Source organism: Balaenoptera musculus, chromosome 13 (genome assembly GCF_009873245.2).
Source record: "Balaenoptera musculus isolate JJ_BM4_2016_0621 chromosome 13, mBalMus1.pri.v3, whole genome shotgun sequence".
Lineage (NCBI taxonomy): Eukaryota > Metazoa > Chordata > Mammalia > Artiodactyla > Balaenopteridae > Balaenoptera > Balaenoptera musculus.
This window is the reverse complement of record NC_045797.1, coordinates 52,633,520-52,650,592: the sequence shown is the minus strand read 5'-3', so window position 1 is coordinate 52,650,592 and position 17,073 is coordinate 52,633,520. Positions and strand designations below refer to the sequence as shown.

The following is a 17,073-nucleotide window of genomic DNA, read 5'->3' as shown; positions in this document are numbered from 1 at the left end:
GTCACCATCCTGATCATTTTTGTCAAATTCTTCTATCACTTTTCTTCCCTCTCCCAAAGATCACAAAACAACTAGGCCATAGTTGGAATCCAAAGGGTGTTTTACTCAATGTCTATACCCATGGCTGTCCTGTCTTTCAAGACTATACAGGGGCCAAGAAAAGGATGAAATAGGCAATAATTATTGATTGGAATTTTACATTGTAAAACTTCTGCCCTGCAAGGGCTTGTTTTTCTTTTCACATGAAATCTGGAGCAGAGGGTCATTTTAGACCCACTGCCCCTACTCCTCAGGTAAATTTAAGGGTTTCCCCCTAAAGAGGCTCACATCTGGCCTCTCCATGGTGCCCCTGGAGGATACATATTTTCATTCAGCCAAGTTTGAGAGGAGGATGGTGAGAGATTTATTTAGAAATAAGGATGTAATAAGGGCAGGAAATTAGCAATGTTTGTATGTAGACAACCAGCATTCTCCCTTTTTATTTAAATATTTTTCCAACACAAAACAGAAAGTTTGTTTGGCCAAGTTTTTTAGTTACCCCACCTTCCTCCACCCCCAGACAGAAAGACTTGTAATTGAAAGGAAAGGTGACCCTGGGCTTGGCTGCATCTGAGGATTGCAGGCTGATTTATTCACATGGTGTAACAAACATTCTACTAAGAGGCAGATGCTGCCTTCCTGTAACCTTACCCAGGTCCAAGGAAATGGTATTAGAAACTTGTAACTTATTGGTTTTAACAACGCCTGGTCACTGGGATGGCAACAGACCCTATTTAATATCATTGGGGTTCTTGCCTGGGGAGGTGGTGGGAATATAATATCATGCCAAAAGTTCAAGTTTAGTGTGTCTTTAATTCTAAACGTATTTCCTGTTGAGCACACAGAAGAGGAGGGATTCTGACCAATGTCCTTCAATCCTTGTACTTCTCTGTTTGCAGGTAAGATAGGACTCTCCCAGAGAAAGAGTAGAGAGAAGGTATGAAACACTCAAGAATCCCTAACTTCACAAAATCTGTGCCTTTCTCCACTGCTCCAAAGGGCTGGGGCTGGTGTGGGGCAAGTGAAGCCCTCATCTCGGGCACAAAATTTCAGGGGTGCCAATAAACTCAGTAATACAAAGACTATTTTAATGCAATATTTTAAATTATTCGAAATTTGGATATTATGTTCACCCTGGAATTCTACATTCGTTTTGATTTTTTTAAAAAAATATTGCATTAAAATATTATTTGTCTTGATGGCCGAGTTTGTTGGTAGCCCTTCAATTTTGCCTCTTTGTCAGGCATCGTAGTCATCTCTCTCTAGCTCTTGCTCTGCTTCCAAATGCATTTTTAGAAGATCAAGCCCTATTTGCCATTCTCGCCCATCACATGCCCCATGAAGGGGGAAACGTGTTTAATAAGAACAGAATGATGGCAGTAAGAAACAAGGAGGAAAAAGTTCTGATGATCAAAGAAATAAAGTTAAACAGCAACGAGATATCCCACCTGTGCTTTGTCAAACGGACAGATTTTAAAATATGCCTCCAGTTGGTGGGAGTGGCCCTGGAAGGCATAACTTTTATATCTTGACATTTTACATGTGAGCGGTCTCGACTGTCCTTAAGACTGCATGGTAGCTCTTTCTCTACCCTGCTGCTCAATCCAACAGGGCGGGCTTCGAGAAATTACTTCTAAATTCAGGAGAGCGCAGTGGCTGCAGGCCTTCGGAGAGGATCTGCCTGGGGCTTTTCTAATCATTTTTCCGACCTGTGTGCTGCACTTGGTATCCTGTTGTTCCAGGGGCCTGCCTTCTTCTTCACCTTTAAGCCTTTTGAAGCCTTTAAGCCACAATGATAACCTTTTTTCCACTGAGAAAAAGTGATCGAGAGGTGGGTTTCAAATTTTGGCCGACACTAACCAGACTCGAGAGATAAACACTCAGCTTACCACGATTCCTACAAACTCCCTGACTTGACTTGGCACACGGGACAGGGCCGAGGTTTTCTTTTTCCGTTTGCACAACCCCCCGGCTCGCAGGTTGCGGAGATGACCTCTTCCCAGCGCTGTCCTTCTGCTGTTCCAGCCAGGGCCGCGACCGGGACCTCCGCGCTCTCCGCCCCGGCCTCCCAGGTTCGTGTCCCCAGGCGCGAGGCCGTCCCTCGCCGGGCCGCCTTCCCCGTCCTCGGCTCCCCGCGGAGGAAATTCTTCCCCAGCAGCCCAGGGCTCGCCTCACGTGATCAGCCGCCGCCGCGGCTTCCAGCGAGAGTTTAAAGGTTACGGAGGAAATTAGCACGGACACAGCCCCTCGCCCCTCGGAGGACGCACCCCGTTTTCGCGCAGCTGGGACGGCCGCTGTCAGCGCGCTGATCAGAGCCCCCAGAAGGGCACAGGCAAGGTCCAGAGTAAATATGAAGTCACTTCGTAAAATATAAACAAACACACAAACCGAGCCGGGGTGCTACTAAGCTTTCACTTGTCAACAAGTTCTCGCAGCCCGAGAAGTCTGGGACAGACCCCCAAAGGGAGAATGCCCCCAAAGAAAGGGAAGAGAGAATAAATGTTTTAAAGCTCACACGGAGCCTTGCACGCCCCTCCCTTTCCCCCTTCCCCCACCACCGCGGAGCAGAGCGTCTCCGGACAGAATGACAGACAGACCGACCAATACTCCGCAGGCTGCCCTTGCCAGCCACGGTCCGAGGAGGGGTGGGACCGGGGGAGGGTCCCGAGTCCTCGCCGGCTGCGCGACCCCTGCCACTTATCCACCCTCGGCTCTAAAAGACAGTGTTGGCCGCAGAGCCTGGAGAGATGCGCGGCCCGCTCGTCTCCCAGCGGAGACCACAGACCAGGTATCGACAGCCGGCGGGCTCGCACCCCAGCCCCCAAGGCCGCCACTCCACGGGGTCCCGCGCGGGGTCCCGGTCTGGCTCCTCCGCCCGCCACCGCGACCCCGGCAGGCTTGCCCGCTCTCGATCGTCCTCTCCTCGGCTCACTTTTCCCGTATTGCTCCCCCAACCGGCAAAACTTTCTATTTCCCCAAACACAGGAGCGCGCCCGCGCGCGTGCACACACACACACACATACACACACAAACACACACACACACACACACACTGACGTCTTTTGCGCATTTCCTGCATTAGAGGGAGGGAGACTCGCTCGCACACCGACGGAGGGAGAAGAGACCGAGGGGGAGAGCGGGCGGGCCGGCGGGCGGCGAGCGAGCGGCAGCCGAGAGCTGGGACGCGGGGAGCGCGGCAGGCGGGCGCCGGCGCCCGGGAGGTGGGGCCGCGCGGAGTCGCAGTCCCGTCCCCGCCGCCGCGCTGCGCACCGCTCGGTGCCGGCCTGCGCCCCAAGCCTTAGCGACGGCCACCCCGACTCCCGAGCCCGCGCGGATGTGAGATTCCCGACTCCTGGCGCCTCCCGATCGCCGACTGCGGCGCGGCGCGGCTTCGCCCAGGAGGAGGCGGCCGGGCTGGCCGTGTGGCTTGTGGATTTTTAAAAATTTGGCTCCGAGGAGGACCATTTCCTCTCGACATGCATCCCTCCGGATAGACTGCACATCCCTTGGTCCATCCCCCGCCCCGCGCGGTCAGAGGCAGGCGCTGGGTGTGCGAAGAGGATCCGGGTTGAAATCTGCGCCCCCGGTTCTCGTCCCCGCCCCGTCTCACCGCCCCCTCCCCCTCCCGGAGTCGAAATTTCCCGGGGATTATGTTTCGGAAAGGTAGGTAAGCGCCGGGCGCGGCGCCCGCTTCCCCGCAGCCCGGACCCAGTGAGGCGGCGAGGCGACGACACAGCCCCCGCGGCTTGCAACGGAGCCAGCACCTCATCTCCTCTTCTGGAGGTGCTGCTGTTGGGGGGGGGGGAGAGACTTGCTCCAAACACGGACGTCCCCCAGCTCTCCCCCCCTCCCTGTTTTCCGTTAGGAACCCGGCGAGGAAATACATGCACTGGCTGAGAATCGCCCGCGCCAGGGCGCAACGCTACAAGGTGTAGGGAGAGTGTGCGGTGGGGCGAGAGGGGACCCAGGAGTCCCCGTGCTCGGAGCGCCGCGGCGTCGGTTCTTCGTTCCTGCCCTCGGGGCGGACGGAGTGACCCCGGCCCCCACTCCCCGCCCCGACCATGGTAGTGTTCAATGGCCTTCTTAAGATCAAAATCTGCGAGGCCGTGAGCTTGAAGCCCACAGCCTGGTCGCTGCGCCATGCGGTGGGACCCCGGCCGCAGACTTTCCTTCTCGACCCCTACATCGCCCTCAACGTGGACGATTCGCGCATCGGCCAAACGGCCACCAAGCAGAAGACCAACAGCCCGGCCTGGCACGACGAGTTCGTCACCGATGTGTGTAACGGGCGCAAGATCGAGCTGGCCGTCTTCCACGATGCCCCCATCGGCTACGACGACTTCGTGGCCAACTGCACCATCCAGTTTGAGGAGCTGCTGCAGAACGGGAGCCGCCACTTCGAGGACTGGGTGAGTTGGGCGCCTCCTGGTCCAGGAGCCCGGCTCTGGGGTTCCGGGGGAAGACTCTTGGCCTTGGCTTTGGTCGTTGGGCGCGGGGTCTTAGTGCCCTCTGAGGTGTGTGTGTGTATGTCTCAATTACCTTGGGGAAGCACACTCCACTTCGTAGTTGGGAAGAAGTAGGCATTGGGGCGAGGAAGAAGAGACTTGGAAAGAGGGTACGGCCCTCTGCCCCCTCCAGACAGCGGGTGCTACAGGGAGCTCGCAAGCTGGGAGCCCCGAGCCGCCGGTGCTGAAGGCTGGCCGAGAACCCGGCGCCTTCCGCAGGCGCGCGGTGGGCTGGCTGTGTGTGATTGTGTGCGTGGGGGTTCCTCCGTCCTTGGAGAGGCACGTGGAGCCCTAGACTGAAGGCTTCGTGCACGTCCTGGCTTTGTCCTGCGTAGCCTGAGGGACTGTTTTCTCTTTCCCTCCGGGAGGAAGCTAGCTCGTTTCTATTCTGTTGCCTGGCAGTTAGCTCATCTTCTGACATACGGGGAGAAAAATGTCTTCTCCTCTAGTCCCCTCCAGGGTCCCAGAAACATCGGCCCAGCTGGTTTTGCCCAATGCATTGCCTATCCATCCGGAACGAGTGTTGTATTCTACAAATGGTTCTGCTAGTGAGTAATTGGAAGTCAATGCTTTGAATCCGACTTCAAGTTATATCGTTTCCCTGTTTTGATTTTCAAGACACTGTGCAATGAGATACTAAGTCTGAGACTGAGTTAATTGATTACATCGTCAAAATATTAGGGACTTGGAAACAGGCCTTGTGCACATACTATAAGCCAAATGCATTAAACCTTGGCATTTGGAGAAGCAGGGAGAAGCAACCTTGCTTTAGCTCTTTTTTTAGAGGGAAGGTGTTCAATAAGGAAATGTATTTCTTTATTTTCAGATTTGTTACATGTTTCCACCAAGAGCAGGTGTGGCTCTGGGTATATATGTTTTCAGGGTTCTTTGGTCTACCCAAAAAGAGAGATATCTGATCCTCATGGAGAGATGTTTAATTATTGAAAATGAATAACTTCATGATTGTCCTATGGTCAAAGGTTGCACACGAATCACCTTGGCATATTGCCTTACATATATATACATATACAAATACATATATGTACACCCATATATATACATATATAAATGTATATATATTTTAAGGATATGGAATTTTAGGGGGAAATAGGAAAAAGCCTCTTCCCTTTATGCTCACAGCTGTGATGTAGTCTGCCCGAAACCATGGTTACGGGGCTTACAGGGAAGCTCCAACAAACCACACCAAGTACAGCCCTAGAAGATTGTGGCTTACACTTTGGGAAGCAGGCAAACCTTTATGGAATCCCAAAGAACACAGTGCTATTCCATTCCATTCCAGTTCACCAATGGCCCTTGCCACTGCCTCCCTCCCACCACTGGCGTTCCCATGCATTCCCCATTTCCTCTCCACACTGGCCTCCAGTCCTTTCACTCATGAAAGCGATGCATGTCTGAGGGGGAGCTGAAGGTATAACTAATTTCAAAGCCAGATCTTAACACCGAAAACCTGTGGTTTTCAAGTTGTTGTTGTTGTTGTTGTTTTAGAACGGGAAGGGGAAGAAAAAGCTATGACTCTGGTAGTGAGGAGATGGGGCCTTTTGCCGTGTATTCAGATGAAGGAGTTGGACAGTGAGGCAGAGAGCAGGTAGGGTGAACAGCAGGTCTGCTTTTATCCACATGCAGATGCTGGTTGGAGGGAAAGGTGTCTGAGTGTCTCTGATGATGCTTTGCTGGGGCCCACCCAAATCTTGGGCACATTGGGGCACCATCCCCACTTCGGAGCACGTCCAGTGAAGTGTGCATTGGGCACTAGTCTTGTTTGGCTATCATTCTCTAAGGTACTCAAATTCACGTTGAACTTGGCCCTAGACCAGATCATCTAGTGCACAGGCAAGTTTCACAGACAAGGACGTTGAGTCCCAGAGCAGCTAAGTGGGTACCTGAGGTCATGTGACAAGCAAAGGTGGCAGAGTTGGAAGGAGGGACCACACCTCCTATTGCTCACGGCTCGCCCAGTGGAGAACGGGCCCCTCTGGCCTCCCAGTCTAATTCTCCTTGCAGAGTCATGTGCTGTGTCCCTGATGTTTTTATTGTACATGATAATTTAAACTGCTTTCAAAATCACTGTCTCTTTTGCCTTATAACAAGTGTGAATTAGGTATGACAGGTATTGGATAGATTCAAAAACTTGAGATACAGAAAGGCCAAAGTCACAGGATGAATCAAGTAGTGGAGCTTGTTCTGTTTGCCCATTTGTGGTCGTTTCCACGAGGATTCTTTGGCCACTCTGGTTCTTCCAGACTGAGGGTGAGGATGCAGCAGCAGAGGTGACTGGCCCTTGGAAACAGACAAGTTGCAACTGGGATGGCTAAGGTCACCTTTCCCATCCCCGTCGGCCAGGGGACACCCACAGAATCACAGCTTTGGGTAGAATTTCCTAGGCTCTGGCTTCTGTGCTCTTCACCTGACAGTGATGAAGAGATGTGGCTGAGAAATCTGACCTGGAGTAAGGAGATGCAGAGGGCATGCAACAGCCGCTTCTCTCATTGCTGTGGAACATTTCATTCAGCTACATGATGAATTCCCACGTAGTCACTGAGTTCCGGTTTTGTGCTCGGATCCAACCAGGGACGTTTAGCTCTCTGGGTAATCCAGGAGTAAAAGAGACCATGGGTTATTCTCAGGAGGCTCGGTTTCACTAGGGAAATGAATAGATCCATATAGACACTTAAGTAGCAATTATGTTATAAATGAGTGGTACCTTAAGTATGTTACAGGAGTTCCAAAAGGGAGTGTGCTGGGATGGCTGGAAGAATCTGGAGGTTCCTGGAAGGAGGCATGAATTGGGTGTGAAATGATGGGTAACATTTAAAGAGATATTTATAAGAGGAGACAGTGTTCCATGGGCACGGACACTCTGGAATAAAGGCAGAGGATGCCTGTGGTCAGAGACACATGGCTGAAACTGAGGGTGCCTGTCAGAAAGGACAAAGGCAAATTTGAAGTTTCCCAAATTTAAGACTTTTATCTGAGTGCTGCCTGTACTATTACATATTTACTTAATATTTTTAAACATTGATGCTTTTATTTCCCACTGAAGCCCCAGTATTCATGAAATCACAGGTTTGGATATTGTAGTTACAATTTTTCTTCATTTATATTAACATAAACATTGGGCCTCTAAAAGAAAAAGAAAAGTTTATCTCAGGTGCCTCTTAAAATCATTAGTGCCATGGGGGCCACCCTCTGGAAACACTGGAGTGGGAGAAAGTTTAGAAAACTGAGGTGGATTCTAGAATGTTTAAAACCAGGATGAGATCATTATTCTCCAGACCATGAGAGATGTATCAGTTATGATGACAAAAAGGATTGCTTTAAAGAAAGCTTATTACAGAGAGAGGGGAAGATTTCATTTGTACTTGAAGCAGAATCCCATTAAATACTATTGCCATAGCTTGTTTCCCAAGAACTAGATAATGACGCTACTCAGACTTTGGTGTGCAGAAGAATCACTGGTTGAGGGGCTTAAAAATATAGGTTCTCCTGCCCCACCTTCAGAGCTTTTCATTCTGTAATTTAGGACGAGTGCTAGGAATACTCATTTTTAACAAGATGTCCTGGAGATTCTGACCAGACCATACCTTAAGAAACACTGAATTAGAATAGAAATTGTGGGCAGGAGAAGTCTCCAGATAATTAATGTACCAAGACTTTGTACGTAGAAATGTCCTGAGATTTTTGAATGGACTTTTATCATTCCTAAAGCAAGATTTATAAGCAGGATTGGGTAGACTAGAAGTATTGGGGCTCCCGTGAGAACCAGAGGCTGAATGAATGCTGGCTGGAGCAGCGCTTGCATTTAGGACAGATGATGGGGGAGCAGGGGGATGGCAGAGAGGGTGGGTGGAGCGTGCCGCTACAGCTGGCTGGTCCCGTCACACTCTGGAGTTTGCTCTTTGTCACCCCAGTAGTCTATATCCTTAGCCTCAGTTCTCTCCTGTTCTCCCCTTCCTGCCTCTGAAGATATCTTTGGTTGGTGTCACTCCCGTTCTTCATCCTGTGGAAGAGGCACTCATAACAGTGCTAATGACAGAAAGTCATTGTCTGAGAGGTGGTTCGGCAGAGCACCTAAGGGCAGAGCGCTGGAGCCTGGCTGCTTGGGCTTGAATCTCACCTCTACCACCGACTACTTTCGAGACCTTTAGGGAGTGATTTAACCTGTTTCTGTTTCTTCTTCTGTAAAAAGTGGGGATAGTACAAGTCCCTACCTCTAATGAAACGGGCTTGTCGTGGGGATAGAAGGAACACATAAAGTGCATAAGCCAATGCCTGGCCCTCAGTCAGGGCTCTGTGAATGTTTAACAACTATAGCTATCATTGTTATGTCCCCCTAAACCTACCATGGGGCTGGCCCTAGAGAGGGTTCTTTCCTGAGTTGATTATTATACAGGACCTAAGGAAGCCAGTTTTTCTTAGCCTCCAAAGTATTTTTCATTCGGGGAGTCTCATTTGGCAAGGAATCGGACTCTAGTGTTTCTGTTTCATTTTTCCAAAGTAGCGCGTTGACAGGGCTTCTCAAAATTATCCCACCCTGCTGACCCTGGGGGATAGGCCGATGCCCCTTTTGGAGAGGTTAGGCTTGGGGGGCTGGCGTTCCCCCTGGGCCCCAAAGCCCTTGGGGAGAGTCTTACAATGCAAAAGCCAAACAGAGGGGCCTAGTGTTTCAGATGGTGGTGCCCTGGGCAGAGCCTGAGGACACGTGTTCCAGGGAAACTACCCTAGCTGAGTGTTCTGCTGGTGGCCTGAGCACATGTTGATATACGCTGCCTAAAAGCCCATCTCCTCTGTCTTCAGGACTCTTGTCAGGCAATCTTTTGGAGGATTTCTGAAAACTTCTATTATCATTTAAATAGAGTGAGGTGGGATGGTCTGGAAAGGGGCGCCGAAGCCCTGGGAAGGGTCCACACCCACTTTGTGGGCACCTATGCCTTGAATTCGTCCCCCAGCACCTGAGGTTCCAGATCTCTCCCTGCTCTACTTCCTACCGACTCATATAGTACTTACCATCTAATTAAATATTGCTCCCCATGGTACATAATTACTTATTTAACAACTACCCTAAGAGTTGATTCTTGACCCAGTGCTATCATAGAGAGCTGCTTGACTTTGTGTGCCCGAAGTTAAAGGGCCTCGAGCCTCATGGGCTGTCAGGGCTTGCCTGTCTGTCCTGTTCCTCTTTCTCTGTGTCTTTGACCAGCAGCAGATCTGGTGAATATTTAAGACCATCAGCTCCCTAGCTCCTCAGTGGGCCCCTCACCCTGAATCTGTGAGCTCGAACTTCAGGATGCCTGGACCAGTCACTAGTTGTGTGTCTTTGGGTACGTGACTTAGGCTCTTTAAGTCTGTTTCTTTGTTTGTAAAATGGGAATATAACAGTTCTTACCTCTTAGGGCTGCTGTGAGAGATAAGGGAATCTATGTAAAGTTCTTAGCAAGGGACCAGGCTACAGTACATTCTAACAATTTTTATTAATATTTGAAGGGTTATGTGTGTGTATTCATAGTTTTAGAATCTTAAATCAGCACATATTGTCTGGTGAAAGATATTTTTCTCTTTGATTTGTGAATGTATTTATATGAGAAGTCTCACATTGTCTAAAAATAAAGTTGATTTAGTTACACTTAACAATTGCCTTTTTGGAAATATTAGAATTACTTGAAATGAGATTGTTTTGGGAAGTCTAGAACTGTGACCACTGGAGTCAAAGGTTAATTATTTATTGAAGCATATGAGTAATTGGAAATAGGAATATTTGGGAGCTGCTCTTTCGGTTTTGCTGTACCCATTTCATCTAGTTTCATGGGTTTAAATACATTCTCAGTGCTGTTGACTCTAAATTCCTAATTCCAGCCCATACCTGCTCTTGAGCCTCAGAACTCATATATGCGACTGCCTTCTTGTCATGGCCATATGATGGTATAAAGGGCATCTCAAACTCAATTATGTCCCAACCTGATGTCCCCCCTCCCCAGTTTAAGCACCTTGTAGTTTTCCCCATCTCAAGAAATGGCAACTCCATCCTTCCAATTGCCCAGGCCATTCTTGACGCCTCTCATTCTCATGCACCCCGCCCTGTATGCAGTCCCTCAGCAACATCTCTTGTCTCTGCCTTCAAAATATGTCCCAAATCTGATCAGCTTTCCATACCTCTGCCGACGCCACTCTGGCCCAAGTCCAAGTCATCTCATGCCTGGATTATTTCAACAGCCTCCTAAGTGGTACCCCCTGCCCCAGCTTCATCAGATCATGTCACTCTGCTCACAAACCTCTCAGGGTAAAAACCCTTATCACCATCTGTAAGACCACCATGGTCAGGCCTCCTGTTATGACCTCTCTGACCCCATGGCCCAGTACTCCTTACCGTTCTGTCCTCTCCCAGTCATATTGACCCACTTGACACCCTTACACTTACTCACTATGTTCCTGCCTCAGTCTTTGCACCTGCTATTCCATCTTTCTAGAGTATTCCTTCCTCAGATACCCTCATGGTTCAAGTCTTTACTCAAATGTTACATTCTCAGTAAGGCCTTTTCTGACAATCCTGTCTAAAATTTTACTCTTCTCCTTGAAACTTTATATGCTCCTTTCCTGCTTTATTTTTGCTTTTTAGCTCTTATCTATCCTATATATTATATAGTTTTCTTATTTGTCTTCATCTCTAGCACCAGAACAGAGGTTCAATAAATGTGGAGGTTTTTGTTCACTGCTCTATTCTTGGTACTCAAAACAATTCCTGGCACACTGTTGCATTAAAGAATGAATTTAGTCAAACAAAGATGTATTCCCCTAGCACCCTCTGTGGTCTAGCACTGTGGTAGATACTGGGGGCTTGATAAAACAAAAGTGGTGTATGGTATCATTCCTGCCTCTGAGGAGTAGGAAGTATAGTTGGGAAGACCAGTAAGATAAGCAGTTGAGTGAATTCCTTAAACGATCTTTCTGTATGGTTGAAAGAAGTAAGGAGAAGGCAGAAGAAAAGGATATTTTATTTTATAAAACTCTATGGGATCCTTGAAGATGTTTTTATGAGAGAATGCTGTATTATTTCCATGAGGCAATTTGCACCAAGCTGAAGCAACTCCATCAAGTCTGAGGTTTCTTTATTTTTTATTTTTTTCCAGCCTACTGAGATATAATTGACAAATAAAAATTATATACATTTAGGGTGTACAGTGTGATGATTTACTATACATATACATTGTAAAAAATTATATATGTGTATATATATATACACAGACAGACATATATATACATATATTCTTTTTCAGATTCTTTTCCATTACAGGTTATTACAAGATATTGAATATTATTTCCTGTGCTATACAGCAGGTCCTTGTCAAACCGTTTTTAAGGGTGGAAGCTGTCACAAAAAAATAAGGGTTCCAAAAAGTATGGAGTTTCCTCAAAAAACTAAAAATAGAGTTGCCATATGATCCAGCAATCCCACTCCTGGGCATATATCTGGACAAAACTATAATTCAAAAAGATACATGCACCCCTATGTTCATAGCAGCACTGTTCGCAATAGCCAAGACATGGAAACAACCTAAATGTCCATTGGCAGATGAATGGATAAAGAAGATGTGGTACATATATATAACGGAGTACTACAGACATAAAAAGAGAGTGAAATAATGCCATTTGCAGCAACATGGATGGAACTAGAGATTATCATAGTAAGTGAAGTAAGTCAGACAGAGAAAGACAAATACCATGTGATATCACTTATATGTGGAATCTAAAATATGACACAAAAGAACTTATCTATGAAACAGAAACAGACTCACAGACATAGAGAACAGACTTGTGGTTGCCAAGGGGGAGGGGAGGTGGGAGAGGCATGGATTGGGAGTTTGGGATTAGTAGATACAAACTACTATATATAGAATGGATAAACAACAAGGTTCTACTATATAGCACAGGGAACTATATTCAATATCCTGTGATAAACCATAATGGAAAAGAATATGAAAAAGAATGTATATATATGTATAACTGAGTCACTTTGCTGTACAGCAGAAATTAACGCAACATTGTAAATCAACTATACTTCAATAAAATAAATTTAAAATAAAAAAAAATAAAGGCTACAAATGCTGTATAACCATTACGGAGCAAAATGATTGTCTGAGGTTTCTAAAAGAGGGAACTGTATACCCTGTGGGTGCTCAGGGCCCATGCAAGGTGCTGTGATAGGGGGAGAAGGAAAAGGCCCACTTGTCTTCCCTTTGCAGAGTTTAAAACCAAGTTTAAATTCTCATAAGGGCTTTAGATACAACACCCTTTGTAATTGGCAGCAACAAGAAGTGAAATGTTACATTCCAGCACCTGAACTCACAGAGCTCATTGAAGCACACGCAGACAAAGCTTCCAGGGGTTTCACTTAGTTGAAAAGAACTCTGGAGCAGGCCTGCAGTATTTTACATAAATAAACGCTACACTTGGCAAAACATTATATTTCTCTTCAAGTCCCTCCGGGTATATATGGGCTTGTTAAGTAATTACAATCTATTATAATGCTAATTAGCAGGCTGCACCTGTTTGAAATCTAATTTTCTGGCAGAAACCATGCAAAGTGGGCAAAACTCTGCACTGTGCTGGGAGAACGGGAAGGACAGGGACGGACTGTTGTCCTTGTACCTCACCGACCTCTAAACAGAATGGAAACTCCGGACAGAATAAGATTGTGCTCTGTAGTATCTATTGCCTGGGAGGAGGAAGGGCACAAGCCTGTCACCAGATCCAGGTTCAGGAATGAGGCCCTCCCCCCCATCCCCCGTCCTGTTCCCCTCTACCTCACCTTGAAGTCTCAGAGAGTTAGTTTTGAAGCTAGTGAAAAGTCACTTTCATTTGCCAGCAAGGAATAAACTCATTGAGCTACTGACCCAGCTTCAAGGTGTAATCAATCAGGTTCAAGAAGGGTTTAGCAGGTGCATCTATGATTAATTATTGACGAAAAAATTGACTTGGAGTTTGCTTATGTCCTTCTTGAATAGATTTGTTTGTTTTCTTCAGACTAGAGCATCTCTTGGTGCCCATTGTCTTTCTGCAGCCAGATGTAAGCATCTTGTTTTCTTTTTTAAAATAAATTCTGTGTTTATTTATATATTAGGAAAGAAAAGACTTTTTTTTTTACGGCAATCATGGAGTCACAGAAAAATTGAGAAGAGATACAGAGATTTCCCATACACCCCCTATGTACGCATATGCCCCCTCATTATCAGCATCTCCCACCAGAGAGGTACATTTGTTACAACTGATGAACCTATACCATAATCAAAATCACCCACTGTCCATAGTTTACCTTAGGGTTCGCTCTTGGTGTTGTACATTCTGTGTTTGGACAGATGTGTAATATATATCCATCATGATAGTATTATATGAAGCAGTTTCACTGCCCTAAAAATTCTCAGATGTAAGCATCTTGTGAGCAGACGTGTCTTCAACGCCAATCAGAGTATGAGCCACTCAGAAGGTGCATGTAACCTACTCACTCATCCGTGGGTTGAGTAAAAGGTTGCCTCTTTGGAGTCTGTCTTGTAGAATCTCAAATAGGCAGCACTCTTTCATCAGACTAACTTAGCTTCTGCCCCTCTTAGAAATTCATCATCCAGTACAGTGCTGAAAAGAAGGATGGTGGAACCCACAAAAGATTCTAACCAGTGGACAAAGAGGAGTCTTCCTTCATTGTTCCAGCCATCCTTTCAGCCATTTAGTGAATATTCATTGAATACCTTATATGCCAGGCACCATGCTAGAAGCTGGTCCCCGATCTCATGGAGTGTATAGTCTAGTAGGAGACACAATATTAATCAAGGAATAACACAAATGTCCTGGTATGTAAAATTACAGCTAAGAAGGAGAGCTCTTCACAAAACTTTCAGAGCCTGGGGACACCTAGACCTCACCTCTTCAGGGTTGGATTGGCTAATACCTTTTTCTTTCCCTGAAAAATTTGTTGAATGGTGAGTCAGGTGACTTCTATTACCAAGTGGCATTGGACCTTAAATTCCACATCTGTGAAAGCAGGAGTTTGCATAGTCTAGAGGCTTAGTAAGGCCTGTGTGAACAATGATCCTGACTTGGCTGTCTGCATTTGGGGCCTTGACTGTGCTCAACCTAGCACTTGATAGTATTTTATCTTTATTGTTCTCCATGTAGCTAAGTCTTGTCTCTCCTGAGAAACTTCCAGCTTCTGCCTTTTCCCCTCCTCATCCTTCTTTGTTGTTGTGATCAAAATCACAAAGGTATTTTTGAAAGCTCACTTCTTCGCCTAGTGTTCAAGGCCCACAAAAATACATTTATTTTTAAAATGGAGTCCTCTCTCCGTATCCTTGAGCCATTCAAAGAATATGCTAAAAACAAACAAACAAGCAAGCAGAATTTCTAGAATGCAGGGTCTGTGAATCCATCTCTCTACCTTCCAGACTGATGATTACCTAAAATGTTTTGGGCAGCTGATCGAATCATCAGTCAACCAGCAAGAATGGAGCATGTGATCGACCAGTATTTGCCAGCATATCTTTCAAAGTATAGGAGCCTTGTAATATTTTCAGGTTGCTGTGATCAAAGAGTTTGGGAAATGTTACAGAGTCAAATGCACATTAGGATATTAAAGACTCCAAGATGGCCTGTAGCAAAGGGACTTGTATAACTCTGTATGTAACCACTTATTTCCAAAATTATTTTGTCATAGAAGGCTCTTATTTGTTAAAAATTATTAGCACTATAGAGCTAGTGTTTTGTGCACATATTTTGCAAAATATTATAATTAGAAAAAAGAAGGAATGGACTTTACTCAAGTGGGTCACTTGGGATTCAAAGGTAACACCCTTTTATGAAGTGAACTTGAGGAACTGTGGGATTTCACAGGAGGGGGGGATTACTGTGGGTTCTGATAGTTGGCAGAGGCTTCTTGGTAAGATCTGGAGCCAGTCCTTATAGAAAATGGAATCTGAATAGACAGGGAAGGGAGCCTCTAAGTTGAAAGGAGAGCATAAAGAATATTGGACTGGCAGTTTCTAGCATTTTGGGTTATGAGGGCAGTCAGGAAATCAGTGAGATTAAAGTAAGAATGCATTCCAAAAATAATTGCTTCAGTAAAAAAATACACAAAAAAACCACCAAGGAATAAGATATCCAAAGAAAGGGAACAGTGAGTAGCATGGGGTATTCATTCATTAATCTATCCATCCATCTAGCCGGCCAGCCAACTAGCCAGCCAGCCATTCAACAAATATGTATTGAATACTTTCTATGTTCTAGGAATTTTGCTCAGAGCACAGTGTTGAACAAAATCACTCATGATATATTGAACTCTTTATTAGCAAGGAAATCTATCCTGAGGGCTAACCTCAATCTCTCATCCTGTATTTCCAGTTAATTTTCATTTGTTTATTTCTTGATAGGCCTAATAGAGATGGAGAAAAGCTTTGTAGCATCCTTCATGTAATTGAGTGGTGACTTGTCCAAATTCATGAACATAAAAAAAATTGTGTGTGGGCTTTGGAGTCAGTCCATCCTGGGTTGAGTTCTGGTTTATCAGTTTTGGCTGCATGATCTTGGGCAAATTATTTAACTTATATCTGTACCAGTCTCTTATCTATAAAGGGGAATAATAGCTGTCTTGTAGAGTTATTGTAATATTAGATGAGAAATGTAAAAGTGCCCCGCTTCTAGCAAGTTTTTTAAAAAAAATGGTAGTTAATTATTATTGGGAAATATCTGCAATTAATATTTATTACTAGATACAGGTAAAATTGTGCTTGTCTGAAGATTTTGTTCAGTAATTCCCAGCTAAGGAGTCTTAAGCAAAACCTTTTTCAGTCCCTACTTCCCTCCCTCCCTGAAATGAGCTAGCAACAGGAATTCAGGGTTTGCTAATTCCAAGTGTGCAGAACTAGAATCCCACACTTAACTCTTCTTAGGTGACCCCTTGGGGTGGGAGGTACAGGGAACATAGATGACCTGCCCTTGGGCTCTCTTTGGTCCTGATGGACAGACCTTCCCAACAAATTGCTCCCTCTTGCCTTTTTAAAAAGCAGGAGACAGTGTTGCATTTTGGACCTGAACAACACCTGCATCAGTTTGTGGGCCTAATGTGGTAACTGAGGTTTGGGGGTTTTTTAACAGCCCAGTTTGCTGTGGTCCATGTGTATGTCCCATTTCCTCTGGGCCAAAGCATCTGACTTCATTTCCCTACTATGCGTGTCTTCTGTAAGCCCAGCCTCCGATGCAGTGCATGCCGATTGCTCTGTTGTCCTAGCCCAAATGCTGGCAGCACCCAAAGCCACTCCATTTAGAGAGTAGGACTTTGCTTTTGACCCAGGCACTGGAATTGCTAAGGAGTACCAAGAGTTGAAGAATAGCCAGTCTTTTGAAAAGATTACTGTGTGCTCATAAGGAACTATACATTTACTTGTTAATTTTCTGTTAAGACCCTTGGTCTTTCAGCTCAGATTTCATTTTAGATAATTTATATTGAAATAACAAAAATAAGTGTGGCAGA

The 17,073-nt window shown here is 46.0% G+C and overlaps 1 protein-coding gene across 2 annotated transcripts in view; it reads left to right on the top strand.

Annotated features, from left to right (window-relative positions):
* Window positions 1–3,198: 3,198 nt before the first annotated feature.
* PRKCE (protein kinase C epsilon) overlaps window positions 3,199–17,073 on the top strand; it is a 510,142-nt gene continuing 496,267 nt past the window's right edge. The window contains exons 1-2 of one of the 2 annotated variants that reach the window (XM_036872893.1): window positions 3,199–3,702; window positions 3,905–4,448. In XM_036872893.1, coding sequence (XP_036728788.1) covers window positions 4,101–4,448 — 348 coding nt within the window. In that variant the 5' untranslated portion in view covers window positions 3,199–3,702; window positions 3,905–4,100. Of the gene's footprint in view, window positions 4,449–17,073 lie in introns of both variants that reach the window. The other variant, XM_036872894.1, reaches the window with a different exon arrangement.